General features: G+C 42.9%; 1 protein-coding gene across 1 annotated transcript in view; it reads right to left on the bottom strand.

Moving 5' to 3' along the window:
* Positions 1–17,720, bottom strand: part of CNTN5 (contactin 5) — a 934,675-nt gene that overhangs the window by 80,249 nt on the left and 836,706 nt on the right. Inside the window, exons 15-16 of the mRNA XM_048492765.1 lie at positions 16,407–16,582; positions 2,190–2,310 (exon numbers count right to left, since the gene is read on the bottom strand). Of these exons, the coding sequence (XP_048348722.1) occupies positions 2,190–2,310; positions 16,407–16,582 (297 nt within the window). The remainder of the gene's footprint in view (positions 1–2,189; positions 2,311–16,406; positions 16,583–17,720) is intronic.

The raw sequence follows: 17,720 nt of genomic DNA, 5'->3' as shown, positions 1-17,720 counted from the left end.
AAGCCCCAGGTTTCCAGAGAAATCTGAAGAAAACAGAGAGGTAAGCCCCACCCCAATAGAATTTGCACCTGTATCTTTAAGAAACAAATGCCTGCTATTATCTCACTGGCCATTTAAAAAAATTTTTTTAATTAATTTTTAACAATATTAAAACACACATAGAAAAATAAAATGAAAGAAACAACATCAAAACATTGTAATACATATAACAAATAAAACAAATACAATGGATCTTAATTTGCAACATCATATAAATATGATGTAAATTTGAGATAACACTTTCCAGTTTTCCCCTAACATTCTATACAGATAACACCAATTTATGTATATTAAATAAACAATTACTTATAGTCTTAACTAGCAACATATTCATTCAGCTTCTCTGATTCTATTTTTGAATCCTAATATTACATTTCAAGGTAAATGATTCAGCAACATACAAAAAATACAGTTCCCACTTCTCATCAAATTCAAGTTTTGACTATTTACAAGATTTGTTAATTTAGCCACTGTGGCCTACTCTTATTTTTCCTCCCAGTTTTCTGTATTTGGACATCTTTCAGCTTTGCAGCTGAATGCCAATGTTACTCTAGCTCCGTGGTGGCAAACCTTTGGCACTCCAGATGTTATGGACTACAATTCCCATCAGCCCCTTCCAGCATGGCACCACTGCTCTAGCTGCTGTTAGCAAATAGAATCATAATTCTTTAAGTTACTTTGGTAAATTCTCTGAAAGGATACTTAATAACATTGTCTTTGCATCGATCGGGAAATTGATCTTCAGAATTTTTTTTTCATTTTTACATGTACATCTAACCAGTACTTTTAACTTTTTTACAAGTCCACCACATATGATAAAATGACCCAACTTCTTCTTGGCCTTTTCAGCTAAGATCACTATGGTTTTTACTCAACTTCATGATATCTTTTGGGGTCACACACCAACTGTAAAACATTCTGTAACAGTTCTCTCTCAATGTTTGGCAGATTGTAAATTTAATATTTTTAGTCTGTGATAACTCCCAGTGTTGGAAAGATATTTCATCTTGAAAGTTTTGCAACCATTTTACCATTGAGAGGTTGCTAGGCAACCACAGCAGTACTGCTAGCCTTCAAGCCTTGGTTTTAGTCAGTAAAAGGTGGGGGAAGAGGGAGAGGTCTTTCCAGGGCTGTTTTGGCCAGCATGGTATAGTAGTTCAGAGTGCTGGACTCTAATATGGAGAACCAGTTTTGATTCCCCACTCCTCTACATGAGCGGTGGATTCTAATCTAATCTAATGAACTTGATTGGTTTCCCCGCTCCTACACATTATGCCTGTTGGTTGACCTTGGGCTAGATACAGTTGTTCAGCCCAACTTACCTCACAAGGTGTTTGTTGTGGGGAGAGGAAGAAAAGGAGTTTGAAAGCTGCCTTGAGTCTCACAGGAGAGAAAGGCAGGGTATAAACACTATTACTAGTTCTTCTCCTCTCCCTCCTCCTTCTTGACACATCAGGGCCATGTCCAGCAGCAACCACCAGGCAACCTGCTACCATGCACCTTGCATGACTAACCCAGACCTGACTACTTGTTATTATTCCATAGCAGCTACCATATGAAAGTCATGTTGTGTAAAGAATGGAATTTCAGATTAGGATCTGGAAGACCCAGATTCAAATCTCAACTCACTTGATGACCTTGAATCAGTAACGCAGTGGGGGAGTTAATACTGATGTTTCTTTGGCCTGCATAGAAGAGTCAACTAGCAAGGCTTTGAATGATGCAGCCCTGTCTTGACTTTTGCCCCTTTAGGTTATCCTTTTCATGTCATTTCAGGGTTTTATGTATCTCAAACTGCTTTCGACAAGTAAAAAACCCCATTTTCTAAAAAAGAAAAGACATCTTTAAGTATATTTTTGTAGAGCCAAGATTATTTGTATAATTTATATTTCACCCAACCATTTGAGTCTTTAGTCACTTTTTCCTTTTTGAAAACCAAAGCCTTAAAATTAAATCAGTGCTCAGGCTGTCCATCATCAACCTCTGCAAACTTTAACCACATGTTCTTGTTTCCAAAGACAAAAAAAATTAAAAGAGAGAATCAAGTTCAGCACGTAGTGGGAAAATGCTCGAAAGCTGGTGCATCTAAATGCCTTTGTATGATAATTTATGTCGATCGTGTCCTCAGACTGTGTTATTAGCATACTCACCCCTAACAAGAAGTTCTGCCTCATCTGACACACTGTCTGCTGTAGTCTGTACCCTGCAGCCATATCTCCCAGCATGCATCAGAAGAATGTTCCTGATCATTAAATCTGCGGAGGATTCTTGCTGGAAAATGAAATGATAACAGCGTCATTTTAAAAAAGACTGTACAGATTTCATTCCAAAATAGAGGATGAGCTTTTAATCAGTACTTTTGGGGTACTGATTTCACAAAGCACCTTGACGTCAGTGCTCGCCTTTTCCCTGGGCTCAAAATAAGTGGTATGGAAAGATTTATATGTAAACTACTATGACTGTTGTAAATGTGGAAGCAGGAGCCTGTAAGGATTTGTGGGAGACATCTCATTTCGTCTGTACTTCTCCTGAAAGCCCCCTCAACCGCTTCCCTTTTCTGGCTTCCTTCTCTCCTTCCCACTTAACAACCAGTCTACTTTTAATTGTCCCTCTATCTGTAGCAGAGGCATAGCAAGGGGGAAAAGCGCCTGGTGTACCAGTGTGTCCTCTGCCCCCACCCCACCCCACCCCAGAATGCCCCTGCCATGCCCTGGAACGCCCTGACCACCCCCCCACAGGGGCATGTGCCCGGTGCGTCATGCACCCTCTGCCCCCATGGAGCTATGCCTCTGATCTTTAGCTCCTCCTCTCTGCCACATCTTCTACTAGGACAGTGGCCTGGCTAAGTGGTGTTGGCCCCTAGGCCAGGTCCTCTTTCATAATCGGGAGCCCTCAAGGACTTTGGGGATTTTACTTTCCTCAGTACCCCCTCCCCACACTTTCTCCTTTTCTCCTCCTTCTGGCAACCCCTTTTCTTTCCCTCTATCCCTGCTTCATTTGTGCCTTCTCAGCCATTCACTAACCTACCTTTTATCTGCCTCCTACCTTCAGCTATATTTATCATTTATTTACTTCATTTACACTCCATCTTTCATCACCCTGGGGACCAAAGATGCTCACATTGTTTCCCTCTCATCCTTTTTATCCTTCCAACAAACCTGCAAGGTAGGTTAGGTTGACAGTATGTGACTGGCCCCAAATCACCCAGTGAGCTTCAACAGCAAGATGGAGATTCAAACCTGGGTCTCCCAGACCTTAATCTATCTGAAACTCTTACCACTGCACCACACTGAAAATGGTTGCTGCCAGACCAAGGTTTGCCAAACTCCAGGTGGGACCTGGAGATCTCCCAAAATTACAACTAATCTCCAGACATCAGGGATCTGTCCCCCTGGAGAACATGATTGCTTTTGAGGGTGTGCTCTATGGCATATATTCAGATGTGGTCCCTCCCTCCCAACCTCACCTAAAATTCCACTCCAACATCTCCAGGAAATGTCCAACCTGCAACTGACAACCCTCGCCAATCCTGACACCAACGAGTCTTCCCTCAAAGGCAAAAATAGGCCTGGATTGGGCCCTGTCCTCTCCCCTGCCTTCTACTCACAAAACCCAAGGCTGGAATACTATAGTTGCTAACATCGATGCAATCTGTTTCTTAAAGCTACTGGCCTGTTATCATTGTGGCCTTTCATCTCCACCCCCCAAATGTATTTTTCTGCATTTTTCAGGTTTGCAGAACATATATCTTGCTCCAGTCACCAGATTAAAGTACTCTCAGAGTTGGCTGACTTGTGATAAATTGCATTATACTAAATCTGATTATTTGTGCATTTAGTCAACAGCTCTGTACATATTAGACTGAAGTGGAATTGATTGTATGAAACTGGTAGTTTTTAGATCTCTCTAACAAACTGCACACGTGCATTTGTGCAACAGCCACACTTCCTGTACCAAGTAAGTGAGTTTTCAGCGCTGGATGATCACAGAAAAATGGCACCCCTGGCTACCTCTCCAGACTGCCTGCATATGACCTCTTCCCTGCACTTCTGCCTCTGACTTTATCTCTACCAAGGAGCTGCCATGATGGGAAAAGACAATGACTCAGTGATAGAGCATCTGTTTAGCAGGCCATAAAGCTCTTGAGGGTCAGAGCCCTCCGGGGGTTGATTGGTCTATGAAGTTTAACAACAACAACAACAACAACAACAACAACAACAACAACAACAACAACAACAACAACAACAACGTTCAACCTCCAGCATCTCGAGTTAAAAAGGAACATGCAGTAGGTCACGGGTCGGCAACCCGCAGCTCGCGAGCCGCAAACGGCTCTTTTGTACTTGTGGCGCAGCTCCCGGCGTGGCTGCCCATACTGGGGAGCATGTGGAGAGGGGAGAAAAAAGCAGTGCCTGGCTCAGGCCGGGGCCGCCAACTGCACGCTCTCCGCTGGAGTGGAGAGCATGGAAAAACCCCTCCCCTTCAAAGGGGGGGAGAAGAAAGCGACGCCCAACTCAGGCCGGGGCTGCCAACTGCATGCCCCCTCCCCTGCTTAAAGGTGAAAAACTAAAATACGCAGTGTTATCTTCATTTTAAATGTCAAAAGTATTTGCGGCTCTATGTGTTTTCTTTTCCGTGGAAAATGGGTCCAAATGGTTGTTTGAGTGTAAAAGGTTGCTGACCCCTGCAGTAGGTGATGTGAAAGGCCTCTGCCTAAGACCCCTGAGGGCTGCTGTCAGTCTTAGTAGACAATATTGACTATGATGGATCAAGGGTCTGATTCAGTAGAAAGCAGTTTCATATGTTCATGTGAGGAGAAGAAGAAGACGAGGAGAAGGAGGAGGAGGAAGAGTTTGGATTTATATCCCCCCTTTCTCTTCTGTAAGGAGGCTCAGTGGGGATTACAATCTCCTTTTCCTCCCCCTCCCCCTCCCCCACAACAAACACCCTGTGAGGTGGGTGTGGCTGAGAGAGCTCGTAAGAACTGTGACTAGCCCAAGGTCACCCAGCTGGCGTGGGTTGGAGCGCACAGGCTGATCTAGTTCCCTAGATAATCTAGTTCTCCACAGCTCAAGTGGCAGAGTGGGGAATCAAACCCAGTTCTCCAGATTAGAATGCACCTGTTCTTAACCACTATGCTACTTCTGTTCCCGGAGCAACTCATGCTCTTTCCCGCTTGTCTTGCAAATTTCTTTAAATGCAATTTAGTAACACGGAAATGTCCTGTATGGCTCCCTGAACCCTAACAAGAGTTCTCCGTCTCACAAGAGTTTGGCCTCCACTGTGATTAATTAAAACAAAAAAAATCTAGTGATAACTGAAAGAACTGAGAGACAAACATTTCTTTCAATATGAGCTTTCATGGGTCACAGCCCATTTCATTGGACAGCTGTCTGACTGATGGTGAGCTGTGACCCATGAAAAATCATATTAAAACTGATACTGTCAGTTTGCGTGCTTTGATATTTTTTGCTTTATTTTGTTATGACAGATTAACACAGTTACCCCCTTTGAAATCACCATTTTGGTTGCTCTGGCAACCCTGCCGATGACCTTTGTTGCTCAGTCGACCAAAATGACAGCCAAACGTTTATGAAAGGAAGGAATTTCATGAGAGTTTGGATAGCATTACAGGGCAGATGCAGTTTGCTATTCTTTGTTCAAAGAGAGCTGAGGGAGAGAAAGCAAAGAGGATTATATCTGCTGGTTGCCATAAAGAGGTGGTGGAAGTAGTGGCTGAGTGGAATGGGAGGTTGCCAATTGCCAGAAACTTCCACCTGAGACAACTGTCTGAGTTTCCCTAATGAAAGATCCAACCCGGGTCAACATCTCCATTTCCTCAGGGTTAGCTATAGAATTGGATCCAACAATTCCCTCCTGCTAAATAAAAAGTCTTACTTTGAGGAGAATGTCAAAAGATAGCCAAGTTGTTCTGCAGTAAAAGATATAGATTCAAGTCCAGAAGCATATTATAGATCAGCAAAATTTTAGGGGTGTAAGCTCTTGAGGGTCAAAGCTCCCTTCCTGATAAAAGTAGGAATTGAGTAATAGCATAGTGCCAAGGGGTGTGTGGCGGGGGCGTGGCAGGGGTGCAAGACGGAGGCATGCTCTGGCGCAGTTCCCCCTCGCTCTGCCACTGGAATTGAGGCTCAAAAATCTCCATTTCTACTTTTTCTGATGAAGGGGCTACGGACTCTCAAAAGTTTATATCCCAAAGATCTAGTTGGTCTCTTAAAGTGCTATCATTCTCAAATCTTACTTAGAGCAAGGTACTTTCTAGCATTCTTTGTAAGAATGGGTAGATGCAATCATAAATCTTTTAACAATTGCAGTAAAACATAAACCTCTTCCGCACATGCAGAATAATTTAATCCACTTTCAATGCACTTTGCAGCTGGATTTTACTGTGCAGAATAGCAAAATTCATTTTCAAACAATTGTGAAATTGGACTGAAAGTGCATTATTATGTGCATGTGGAAGGGGCCATAGCATGGTTTAAATGGCTTATTATACTACATAACACGTTTAATCTGCTCCAAAAATAAGTTCTGATAATTTTTATTGAAGTTGTAAAAATTTTTATGCATACTTTTACATGTATGTACATACATGACTGACTGACACATTGGCTCATTCCGCACACGCAGAATAATGCACTTTCAAACTGCTTCCAGTGCTCTTTGAAGCTGTGCGGAATAGCAAAATCCACTTGCAAACAGTTGTGAAAGTGGTTTGAAAACTAATTATTTTGCATGTGCGGAAGGGGCCATAGAAACAGATGCCCATATTCTCCAAATGCTCTAATAGCACTAAAATTACCCCCAAAGTACTGATCCAGGACAATGGTTTCGATCTGGTGATATACAAGCAGAAATGTCAGTGCGCTTAATGTAGTCCCACTTGTACAAGATCTTGTGCAATGGAATGTTGTGGGTTTTCTGGGTTGCATGGCCATGTTCCAGTAGTATTTTCTCCTGACGTTTTGCCTGCATCTGTGGCTGGCATCTTCAGAGGATCTTGGGCAATATTTGCCACTTTCCTCCCTATAGATTAGAGTGCCCAGAAATTAGTTGTGCAAGCAGAAACAAAAGTGAGGATACAATAAGTCTGACTTAGCATATGAAGCCGGCAGTGGAAAGAGCCATCAAGTCATAACTGCTGACCCTATTGGCTTTATAAGATGACCACAGGTATTTTGCCAGTGCCCATTTCTGTGTGGCAACCACACACTTCTTTGGTGATTTCCCATTCAACTTATAACTAGGGATGATCCTACTTAGATTCCAAGATCTGATGAGATCAGGCTAGCCTTGGCCAAGGTCATAAGAATTTACCACAATCTTTTTTCCAGCATTTCCTCTAGTGCAAGAGGAAATGTTGTACTAGATCCAGGCCATTTATTCTGCATGGAATCATAAATGTAAACAAAATTTCAGATTAAATTTAAGTCAACAGAAGTCAACCAACAAAATCCAATCCAGCTTTACTGGTATGATGAAACAGTGGCATTATCGGCTATCAGCAAGCCGCCGATAATGCAGCATGATCACAGCCGATAAACACAGTATGACCAGCTTTTCTGGGCCTTGCGATTGTACTGAATTTCTAACCCTGTCAAACCATACTTCTGAGTTCATTTTTATAATGTGGCATAGAAGAGTGCTGCTTTGAAAAGTACATTAAAGCTGAAGAAGAGTATCTGTGGAGTCACTTGCTTATTTTTTTTAAACTACGCAGAGTGGGAAATGATAATGCTAATCTTCTTACGTTGCTATCCCAGTTCTTAAAACTGCTGCACTATGTTGAATGACAATAATACACTATCCTGTTCAGCACTTAATAGATAATGTGATGTGTTTTTGGCAGGGTGCCATGTCTTATTGCTGAACTACATGTCGATTTTTATAATATAATATATCATTGCTGTGTTACAGAGTTAGTGTTTTGTGTGTGTGTGTGTGTGTGTGTGTGTGTGTGTGCTGTTGAACCACAGGTGATTGATAGTGAGCCTGTAAGGGTTTCAAGGCAAGAGACATTGGGAGGTGGTTTGCTATTGCCTGCCTCCATTTTTGGTTAGTTTCACTTTTCTGTTGGTTATGATGGCAAATAACTTCAAAGTCTCATAACTTCAAAAGAGATTTAAAGAAAGCATAATGTTTTGGTGCAGGTACATCGTTCACGACATTAAGTACAAGCAAACAGATGGCCGTTGTCAAATCAAGAGGCTAGAGCACAAAACAGCAGCCTGCTCTTCCCTATTTTTCATAGGTTTCAGGCACACTTCAATGGATTTAGATGGGTGTAATTCTGCTTAGGATCGCACTGTTTACTGTGGGCGTTTCCCCACTCACCACAATCCCCCCAATGCCGCATGCCCGGGCATCCCCCTGACCCCGCACTCTGCGTAGGGTCATCAAAAGGCGCCGTTTACAAGAGCACCAGGGATGCCGTGCGCCGAGGGGGCACGACAGCGGCAGCGTTGGGGCAGCTGCACTGTCGCCGCCCCTGTCATGGGGAGTGCCGGGGGACCCCGCGCTACTTGAGGAGAGTAGCGCGGGGCTTAAGGTAAGTGTGGAAAGGCCCTGTGACATGATACCATCATGCACATCAGCAATTATCTACAAGGAAAAACCCTTAATGTTTATTAACTTTTCTCCTGTTTTTATGCCGATAAAGGCTTGTGTGAACTTTTCTCCTGTTCCATCATGAATCTGTCTGAGCAGCTCACAATGAAAGCATACGAAATGAAGGAGCAATACAAACTCCACAGAGAGAGAGAGGCAAGGTAGGAAATTTATGATGCAACACAGATAACTGGTTAGGAAAAAGTTATAGAAAGTGGGGTGGCAGCAGATAAGAAACAGAGCTGCCATTTTTAGCAGAATCCCTGAGCTTAGCACTGCATAGTTTCAGCCAGTGTCAGAAAACACAATACAAATACTTCTGCATGTTGTGCTGTGCCAGTTTTCATCCTTGATTGCAAAAGGTATTCCTGATTTCATTTCCTATACTGTCTTTCTGACCTGATTACTGATTACTTTCACAAAGTAATTCTGTTGATTTTGATTTGTCTGCAAATGCATTCTGTCTGGTACATGAGGAGTAGTAGATACATTTGTAAATCTGAACAAACCCATATCTTGTGAGCCAGCTGATCATGGCAAAGCTAAGTTTCCCTAGGTGAGGCAGAGACTCCTACCAACCGGCCATGATCACCAAATTGTTGCTAGCCAGGAACATTCAGCTTATATGCCACAGAAACATATATTTCTGGTCTATTAAAGAAGAACTGGCCCTCTTATGTCAGCTTGCTACTGGTCTGGGCTTATCAGCCAATATATCTTCAGAGGGAATTGTTAATTAGATGATGCTTTTCTGATTGGGCAATCTATCTGCAGGATAGCCTGTTGGTCGGTCATAGGGTTGAACTCATACAAAGAACCAGTGGCAGGGGACATACTGCCTTTTCAGTATCTTATGCAGAATCAGCAGTTTTATGGTCTGTTTTAGGGAGTCTACTTACTATTACTGCTTTGCATGTAAACAGATACTTCCTGTCTTCCATCACAAGTAAGCAGACACAACAGATAGTTTTCTTAGCATATTTTATACTACCCTTAATCCATGGAGCTCAGAGTACCATACATGGTTCTCCCCTTCTCCATTTTATTCCCATAACAAGCCAGTAACAGTTTGTGGATTTGCACTCAAGCCTGCTCATTTTTATTCCATTCCTCTTAACATCTGGTGTACTGGTTTCTCAGTATATATGGATAAATGAGGCTGCCTTTTATTGATTCAGGCAGTTGATCTATCAAGTGTTGACTGCTCTGATTGGCAGAGGCTCTCCAGATTCTCAGGTAGAGATTTCCCCCATCACCTGTTCCCTGATCCCCATAGCTAGAGATGCTGGAAATTGAACCAGGGACCTTTTGCATGCAAAGTTGATGCTTTTCCACTGAGCCATCATCGGTATTCTTCGAACTTCCAATACTTGGGGAAGAAAAATAAGCTATCCCCTTCACCCCTCCCCCCCAGGATATTCAACATATGCTACATCATTCTACATTCTCTTTCTCTATATATATGGTGAATGGTATATATGTGTGGAATGGTATAGTATAACCTGATCTCAATAGACCTTAGAAGCTAAGCTGGGTCAGTATTTGTTGGGAAACCAAGATAGACCTTGCACAGGAAGGCACTGGCAAACCACCTCTGTTTAATCACTTGCCTTTCCTCCACGGAGTTCCACATTTTATTTTCACCCTGAAAACATTTTATTTGCATCCTCTTCTTTAGCGATTCTTTTGTGGAAACATTTTCACAGTATTTTTACTTGCTGTGTGTATCTCTTTATAATGTTTCCCATGCCTCTCCAAAGTCCCTGGACCTCCTCTTCGGTGCTATTTTCTGAGCTGTTCTTTTTTTAAAAAATTATTATTATGGAGGGTTATTTCTTCAAAGCTTTGATTACATGTGCTGCAGAGAATTACAGCACAAAGCAATAAAGCATAAAATCCATGAAGATGAAGATGAAGAAAAACAACAACCCAGAACAAACACAAAATGGTGGCCAGGAATTGTTTCAAGGAGGTGAGTGCAAACAAGAGAGCCAGTGTGGTGTAATGGTAAAGACTCTAATCTGGAGAACCTGGTGGAGTTTCAGCTGGTGAACCAGATTTGTTTCCCCACTCCTCCCCCCCCCCCCCATATCACAAGGTGTCTGTTGTGGTGACAGGAAAGGAAAGAAGTTTGTAAGCCACTTTGAGATTCCTTACAGAAGAGAAAAGCAGGGTATAAATCCAAACTCTTCTTTTTCTTATTCAAATGGGGGTGGGGTGGGGGGTTGAAAATGTTTTGCAAACATTTTGCAAACGTTCCGCACATGTTTTCAATGACATGTGCGGAAATTGCCTTTGGGTGTACAAGGGTCTAGTTTTAGCCAGCATTCCCTGGCAGATGCACGTGGGGTGGTGGTGGTGGGAGAGACTCCTGTCAGTGGCAAACTGTGATTCCAGAACACCATTTCCAGTTGTGTAACTGGATGTGATGTTACCCTGTCACCAGACATGCTAGCAAACTGAGCACTTAGCAATGCAGTGATGTAACTTCTAGTTACACAACTGAAAATGACATTGTAGTGTCACTGGTTCTGCAGCTGGGAATAATAGTGTCACCAAATGCCATCCCTGTCCACCTGTGTCGCTTCCCCCACCCATATACACACATTTTCTCACACCAGGTCAATGAGTGCTGGTAGGTTACAGAGGTGCTTTGGGGAGGTGGGGTTGCTGATCTAAGCGAACTGGATCTAAAAATGTTAGAGAATGATTTTCTTATTTCTGTAGTAGAGCGAGATGTTCTCTCAGGTACTTCCCAACTCAGCTAGTTCACAGCAACTCTGAAGATAGAAGATATGATGAAGTGCTGCATTTCACTTCAGTAAGGTGCCAACTGGGGGATTCAAAGTTTGCAACTTGTCTAGCACCACAATGCTTATTAGCTGTGAAATATGAGATATTTGAGAAGATTAATGTTTCCAAAAGAAAACTACAGATAGTTAAAGGATAAGACCAAAATCAGTCCACATTTTCCTTCTCCTCAGAGAGTAATTTACATTTAATGTGTGCTTTGTTGTTAGGGAAAATAAAAAGTATCATATATAGAGAGCAACTGTCTGGCTTTACTGCCTCGCTGCTTTTAAAAATGGTACCTGACACTCTGCTAGGAGGCTCACAGCTATTGAATCCTAATGCACTTTTTAGGAAAGCACATGTGTATTCCATCTGTATTACTAAATGGCAGATAGCTAGCAATAGGCTAAATCATAGCTTCAGGCAGGAGAGACTACAGAAATAGTACAGAATCCTGTGAAATGTAGTTCGTCACAACAACCTGGAATAGGAAACTACTGCTGAATAACTTGTGACCCACTGAGCCAAGCAGTGGTGGTCTAAGTGATTTTGGAGCTTTGGGCAAAAGTCCAAGATGGGACCCCAAATCAGGACCCACCCTTCCACAGCCGAGGCCGAGCATGGCTACCATTATTGTTGGAATCCAGCTACGCAGAGGGGTAGGGTACAGGCAATGGAAGATGCATGCTCTTCTTTTCCTGTCCCTCTCCTTTGACAGCATTTGGCGCTGGACAATTGGTCCCTACCAAGCAAGGGATCTGGAGGAGCAGCCACTGTTGTCTATTGGTGAAGATTACCCTGACACTAACCATAGCCATGTTTACATATTAAAGCAAATCTTCCACTGGTTCGGCTTGCAGTCTGTTCACCTGTTCCACATAGAAGGGTTAATACGACTGCCAAATAGTTTACCTGTATTTAAACAGTGCACAAAAGTCTGACCATCCCCCCCAAAGACAACCATATTTGCATATATTGTATTTTGTCACTTCTTCTGCCATCAGCCCCTCAATGCACCACCATCACTATTTCTCAAAATAATAACACTTCCAAGTTAGTGAATTTTAACTACCATGAGTTGTAACCCTGCTTAGATGTACAATATGGTGCAACTCTGTTTAGAAGAGTACAGAGGTGTAATTCTGTTTAGAATTACGTTATTTGTCGCAAGGTTCTTCTGGATGAAGTAAGATAGATGCCATTCCTCTTCCATCTAAAGGCACTGAGATATACCATATTGGGTTAGGAAGGGGATGGTCTTTTAAATAACTGTTATTCACTGAGGCCGTTTCCGCATGGGCCAAAAACCGCCTGGGGGCGGTAAAAATGCCGCCCCCAGGCCGCCGTTCGCACAGGTGGCGCTGCTGAAACGAAGCAGCGCCAACCTGGCTGCCCTTCCCCTCCCTCAGGGCGGCGTCAGGCCGCCGACGCTGTTTCCCTTCCCTTTCCCACTCACCTTGTCCCCGTCGTCGGCCTGCTGGCCTCCGAAGCCCCTCCCTCGCTGTCCTCCGACCCCTGGAGGTCGGAGGGCAGCGTGGGCGGGGCTTTGGAGGCCAGCAGGCCGACGACGGGGACAAGGTGAGTGGGAAAGGGAAGGGGGCAGAGGCGGCTCCATGCGGAGCCGCCTGTCGTCTGCCGGCCTCTCCTGAGTCACTTATCGCCAGCACGAGCGTGCTTGAGTGACCTCCGCCCCACTGCAGAATTCTTGCCGGCGTGGGGGCGCCTGGGGGGCCGTGCGGAAACGGCCTGAGTTTGCTAGCTGTTTTTAAATGGCTTGATTTTTTTCCCCAAAAACTGTTTTACAAAAAAGTTTTTTTTACAAAAACTTATAGATGAGTAACTTTTCTTAAAATCATTAAGCAAGAGTAAATGGTAAAACAATTCCGTGACCAATCTCCACAGCTTTTGCTGCTTAAGATTTTTAGGAACCTTTCTTCTCCTGTTACGATAACCCATTTCACATCAACCTCTTGACAGTGCAACAGGGGGTCCCATAGGGGAAAATGCAAGGTTAATACCAAATCATTCAGTAAGAGCCCTTTGGGGACGGGGCGGTATAGAAGCCTAAAGTATAAATAAATAAAAAATAAAAATAACAACAGAAAGTGATGCAGAAACTTGTAAACATAATTTTGGATCTGATATTTTATAACACATTTCAGGACTTGATCTAGAGAGCCCAAATGAGAGGGCAGATCCAATATTATTGCATATAAAACTAGCTACCCATGATTTAAAAAAGAAGTTATTAACTTTGGATTTGCAGTTCCACAGTATATTGCAGTCTCACATTAGAACACAAAAAACCTCCTTAACGCTGAGTCAGAACATTGGTCTATCCAACTCCTCTCTATTGCCTTCAGTGATATATCTGTCCCTCTCCATGGAAACAGGTTTTTTATGGCCTCACTACCTAAGACCCTTTAGATGGGGATTCCAGAGACTGAATTTGGTAGTTTCTGAGTGCCAACCATATGTTCACTCATGGATCAACAGTCCTACCCAGAACCCCTTGTGTACAGTATTGTACAGATGGAGTTCTTGCAGTCTCCTAGTCACCTGGGTATACAAAGGAATGTGCAGGCAAATTCATTCCTTCAGATAAACAAACGAAGAAGCCTTTGCAATCAGAGGATCTCTGTGCACACATCAAAACTCCTGCATTGCTAAGCAGTTGCTGAATCAGAGCATATGTCTTTGGTGTTAAATAATTCAGCAGAAAAACGTTGTTGAGAGTGCTGTGCTCACTTAAGGTTTTGTGTTTTTTTAAATCAGGAAGACAATAGAGGACAAAAGCAATAATGGAAAAGTAGGATAAATACATTTTTTCTCTTTCCTTACCACTGGCAAAGCATTCATGAACCATCAAGATGACTCACACAATTTATTTAACAGGAATCTTCCAATTAAAAGATGTCCTGTGCAGTAAACTTGCCTATGAGTTTCCAAAGATTTTAACAGGTAATTGCCTCTGCCCACAACAGTCTCCACGTAATCAGTATAGCAGTTGGTGACTGTTGTTTTTCTGTGTGTGACTCATAGTCCAATTAATGAGTCTTATTGCCCTGAGTTTGTCTTGGCAACTGACAGTCTTTCCGGAACATGTTCTGAAAGACAACAACAATAACTGGGAAGTAGAAAAGTTGGAGAGAGGCTGCAGATTAGTGGGCTTCAACCCTGTTTAAACCAAGGGTTTCATACAGGTCAGGAACTAACAACCATAAACTCCAAAGTAGGAATGAGGCAAACGTCCATTCAAACTTCTCTTGAATTTTGTATATTAGTCTTGTTTGTTTTGATTTGTCTCAGATTTGTTGTTGACTTTGAGGACTGCTTGGTTTCTTTTGTACCAACTTTATATCATTCATATCCATTTAAATGCCACTGTCAAGTTCTTGATCTTCCTCAGAGGTTAAGTTGGGGACTCAGTGGGGGTCAATGCCTACTCATCTTTCCTCACAAAAAATGAGAACAATCACTCATAATTGGTATCGATGTCAGGAAAGTCTTTCTGTGTCTAGGTATAACATCTTCCTCAGAGGAACTTCTTTACTTATAGGTAACTTGGTAAAGATATAATCCATCCATCCATCCATCCATCCATCCATCCATCCATCCATCCATCCATCCATCCATCCATCCATCCATCCATCCATCCATCCATCCATCCATCCATCCATCCATCCATCCATCCATCCATCCATCCATCCATCCATCCATCCATCCATCCATCCATCCATCCATCCATCCTTTTCCAGTGCATCTGGAAATTGTGGACTCATTCCTACACAAAAATGTGATCTTTCTTGGTGGGCCCGTATCTTAATGTATCCCTGTCCACAGACTCCACCCTTGCAGCTTCATTGCTATCAGCAAAACGTGTCCTGATGCCTAAAATGATTCCACCCTTGTATCCCCATACCTGGTACTGCCTTCCAAGAACACCAGTGTGATGGCACTATTCTCACTTCCTTTAATATTTCCTTCAACAATAAGTTTTAGAACCACCAGTTCCACATCCCTTACTTAAAATAGCCTAAGAGTTCAAGGCCCTGTGGCCTGCTAGAGCTAAAGAACCAGCAGGATACACAGTCAGGGAGGACAACAAGACACAGCAGAGACTAGGACTGCTAACCTCCAGGTGGGGACTGGAGATCTCCTGCAATTACATCGGATTTCCAGTGGGCAGAGATCAGTTTACCTGAAGAAAATGGCTGTGAAGACCCTCCCCTCATTATGGCAATGAAGACCCTCCCCTCCCCAAACTCTGACCTCCCCAGCTTCCCCCCCAAAAAATCTCCAAGTATTTCTCAACCCAGATCTGGCAACCCTAGCTTCAACTCCTGCTGCCCACACACTTACTTGGCACAATCAAATGGACCCAACTGAACCTTGCTACCACCTCCCTCTCCTCTCTTTGCTGATTTCCTCAAGTCAGAGCCTAGTTTGCAGGGCCTGCTTTCTGGAACCTTGAAAAGTGTAATGTGGAATGTGGTTTGATTAAGTGAATGACAAAGCTACCTTGTAATGAAACAGTCCACTTTTACTGGCCGTGGGTCTCCAGTGATTCAAGTGGATGTTGTTCACATCACCTCCTGCCTGATTACTTTAACTGGAGATGGTGGGCACTGGACCCAGGATCTTCTGCATATAACACAGGTGCTGTACCATTGAGTCACAGCCTCTCTTGAGATGATGGCATGACAGAAAGAATAATAACTCATGAATGAATGTCAAACCAATATAGTCCTGTAAGATTTATGGCTATATTCTTGCTGGCTATGCAAATACTCCCATGCTTCAATTAACGAAAATGAAATGTATTTAATTTCTCTTAGCTAATATTTTCTTTTTGCTGTCCTGAATGTAATTACTTCTCTTCCAGTTATGTTTGAACTTTTACTAAAGCAGTTTTTATTAGCTTGTCAGAGAGTGTGCACTATGCCTACCACCAGGATGCTTTCAAAGTGTCCACCTTCCTTCTCAAAATCGATGGGCTGACCATTCAACATCCAGTGGAAAAAGACATCTAACGTGGGGTCATGAAAGGCTTTGCAGCTGAGGACAATGCTTTCTCCCACAGTTAATTCAGTCCTCTTTGGAGACAGGTCTATCCGGGTAGGAGCTGGAGAGAGAAATAGAATCAGTGGCTTGATGAGTGAGCTTATAATGGGGTGGATTCTGTCCCTATTTCACCAATCCACTAAACAAAGCTTGAAACATTCTTCAGAGAGCCAGTGTGGGATAGTGGTTAAGAGTGGTGGACTCTAATCTGGAGAGCCAGGTTTGATTCCCTACTCTTCCACATGAGTGGCAGACTCTTTATCTGGTGAACTGGATTTATCTGGATTTGTTTCCCCACTCCTCCACATAAAGCCTTCTGGGTGACCTTGGGCTAGTCACAGTTCTCTCAGAACTCTCTCAGCTCCACCTACCTCACAAGGTGTCTATTTTGGGGAGAGGAAGGGAAAGGAGCTTTGAGACTCCTTATGGTTTATTTAATTTAATTTAATTTATTTATACTTTATATCCCGCTCTTCCCAGCAGATTGAGAAAAGTGGGGTATAAATCCAAACTCCTCTTCTTCTTCCAGCCTAAGGAGTCTTCTTCCAAATTTAGTGGATTTTCATCCAATGGAAGAGCCAGTGAAATTGAACAAAGGAAGCTTCTTTAGGAGGAAGAAAGGCTCATTGGAGGAAGGTTGAATCCAAGTCAATATTAAAACAACCATTTTTTTCATGGGTAGTATCTGTATTTTCCACTACAATTTCCAAGAAGCACAAAGAAGTACACATCGGTTTATTTATTTACTTGTCAAATCGCAGACAACTTAGGTGGACCCCATAGCATTTCAAGGCAAGAAACATTCAGAAGTGACCCTGGACTTCCTTGGTGATCTCCCATCCAACCACTAACCAAGGCCCACCCTGCTTAGCTTCCATGATCTGTTGAGAATAGGCTAGCCTTGTTGACTATATTTTTATCCTGCCCTTCCTCCAAGTAGTTCCGTGCTTTCTTGTTCTTCATGATACCTTCATAACAACCTTGAGGGATAGGTCAGGCTGAACGTGAGTGACTGGTCCAAGATCACCCAGCAAGCTTCATAGTAGAGTGGAGATTTCAACTTAGGCCTTCCTGATCCAACTATGACACTCTTAAATTCCATTGAAATTAGCGGTGATTATGTGTAACTAACTTTCTCTGGATTTGAACCACAGCATGTAAACTAGAGGCCAATTCACATGCTACTTTTTCAGTGATGA

The sequence above is a fragment of the Sphaerodactylus townsendi genome, linkage group LG04 (genome assembly GCF_021028975.2).
Source record: "Sphaerodactylus townsendi isolate TG3544 linkage group LG04, MPM_Stown_v2.3, whole genome shotgun sequence".
NCBI lineage: Eukaryota > Metazoa > Chordata > Lepidosauria > Squamata > Sphaerodactylidae > Sphaerodactylus > Sphaerodactylus townsendi.
The sequence above is the reverse complement of the archived record's forward strand: the minus strand, read 5'-3'. Positions and strand labels throughout refer to the sequence as shown.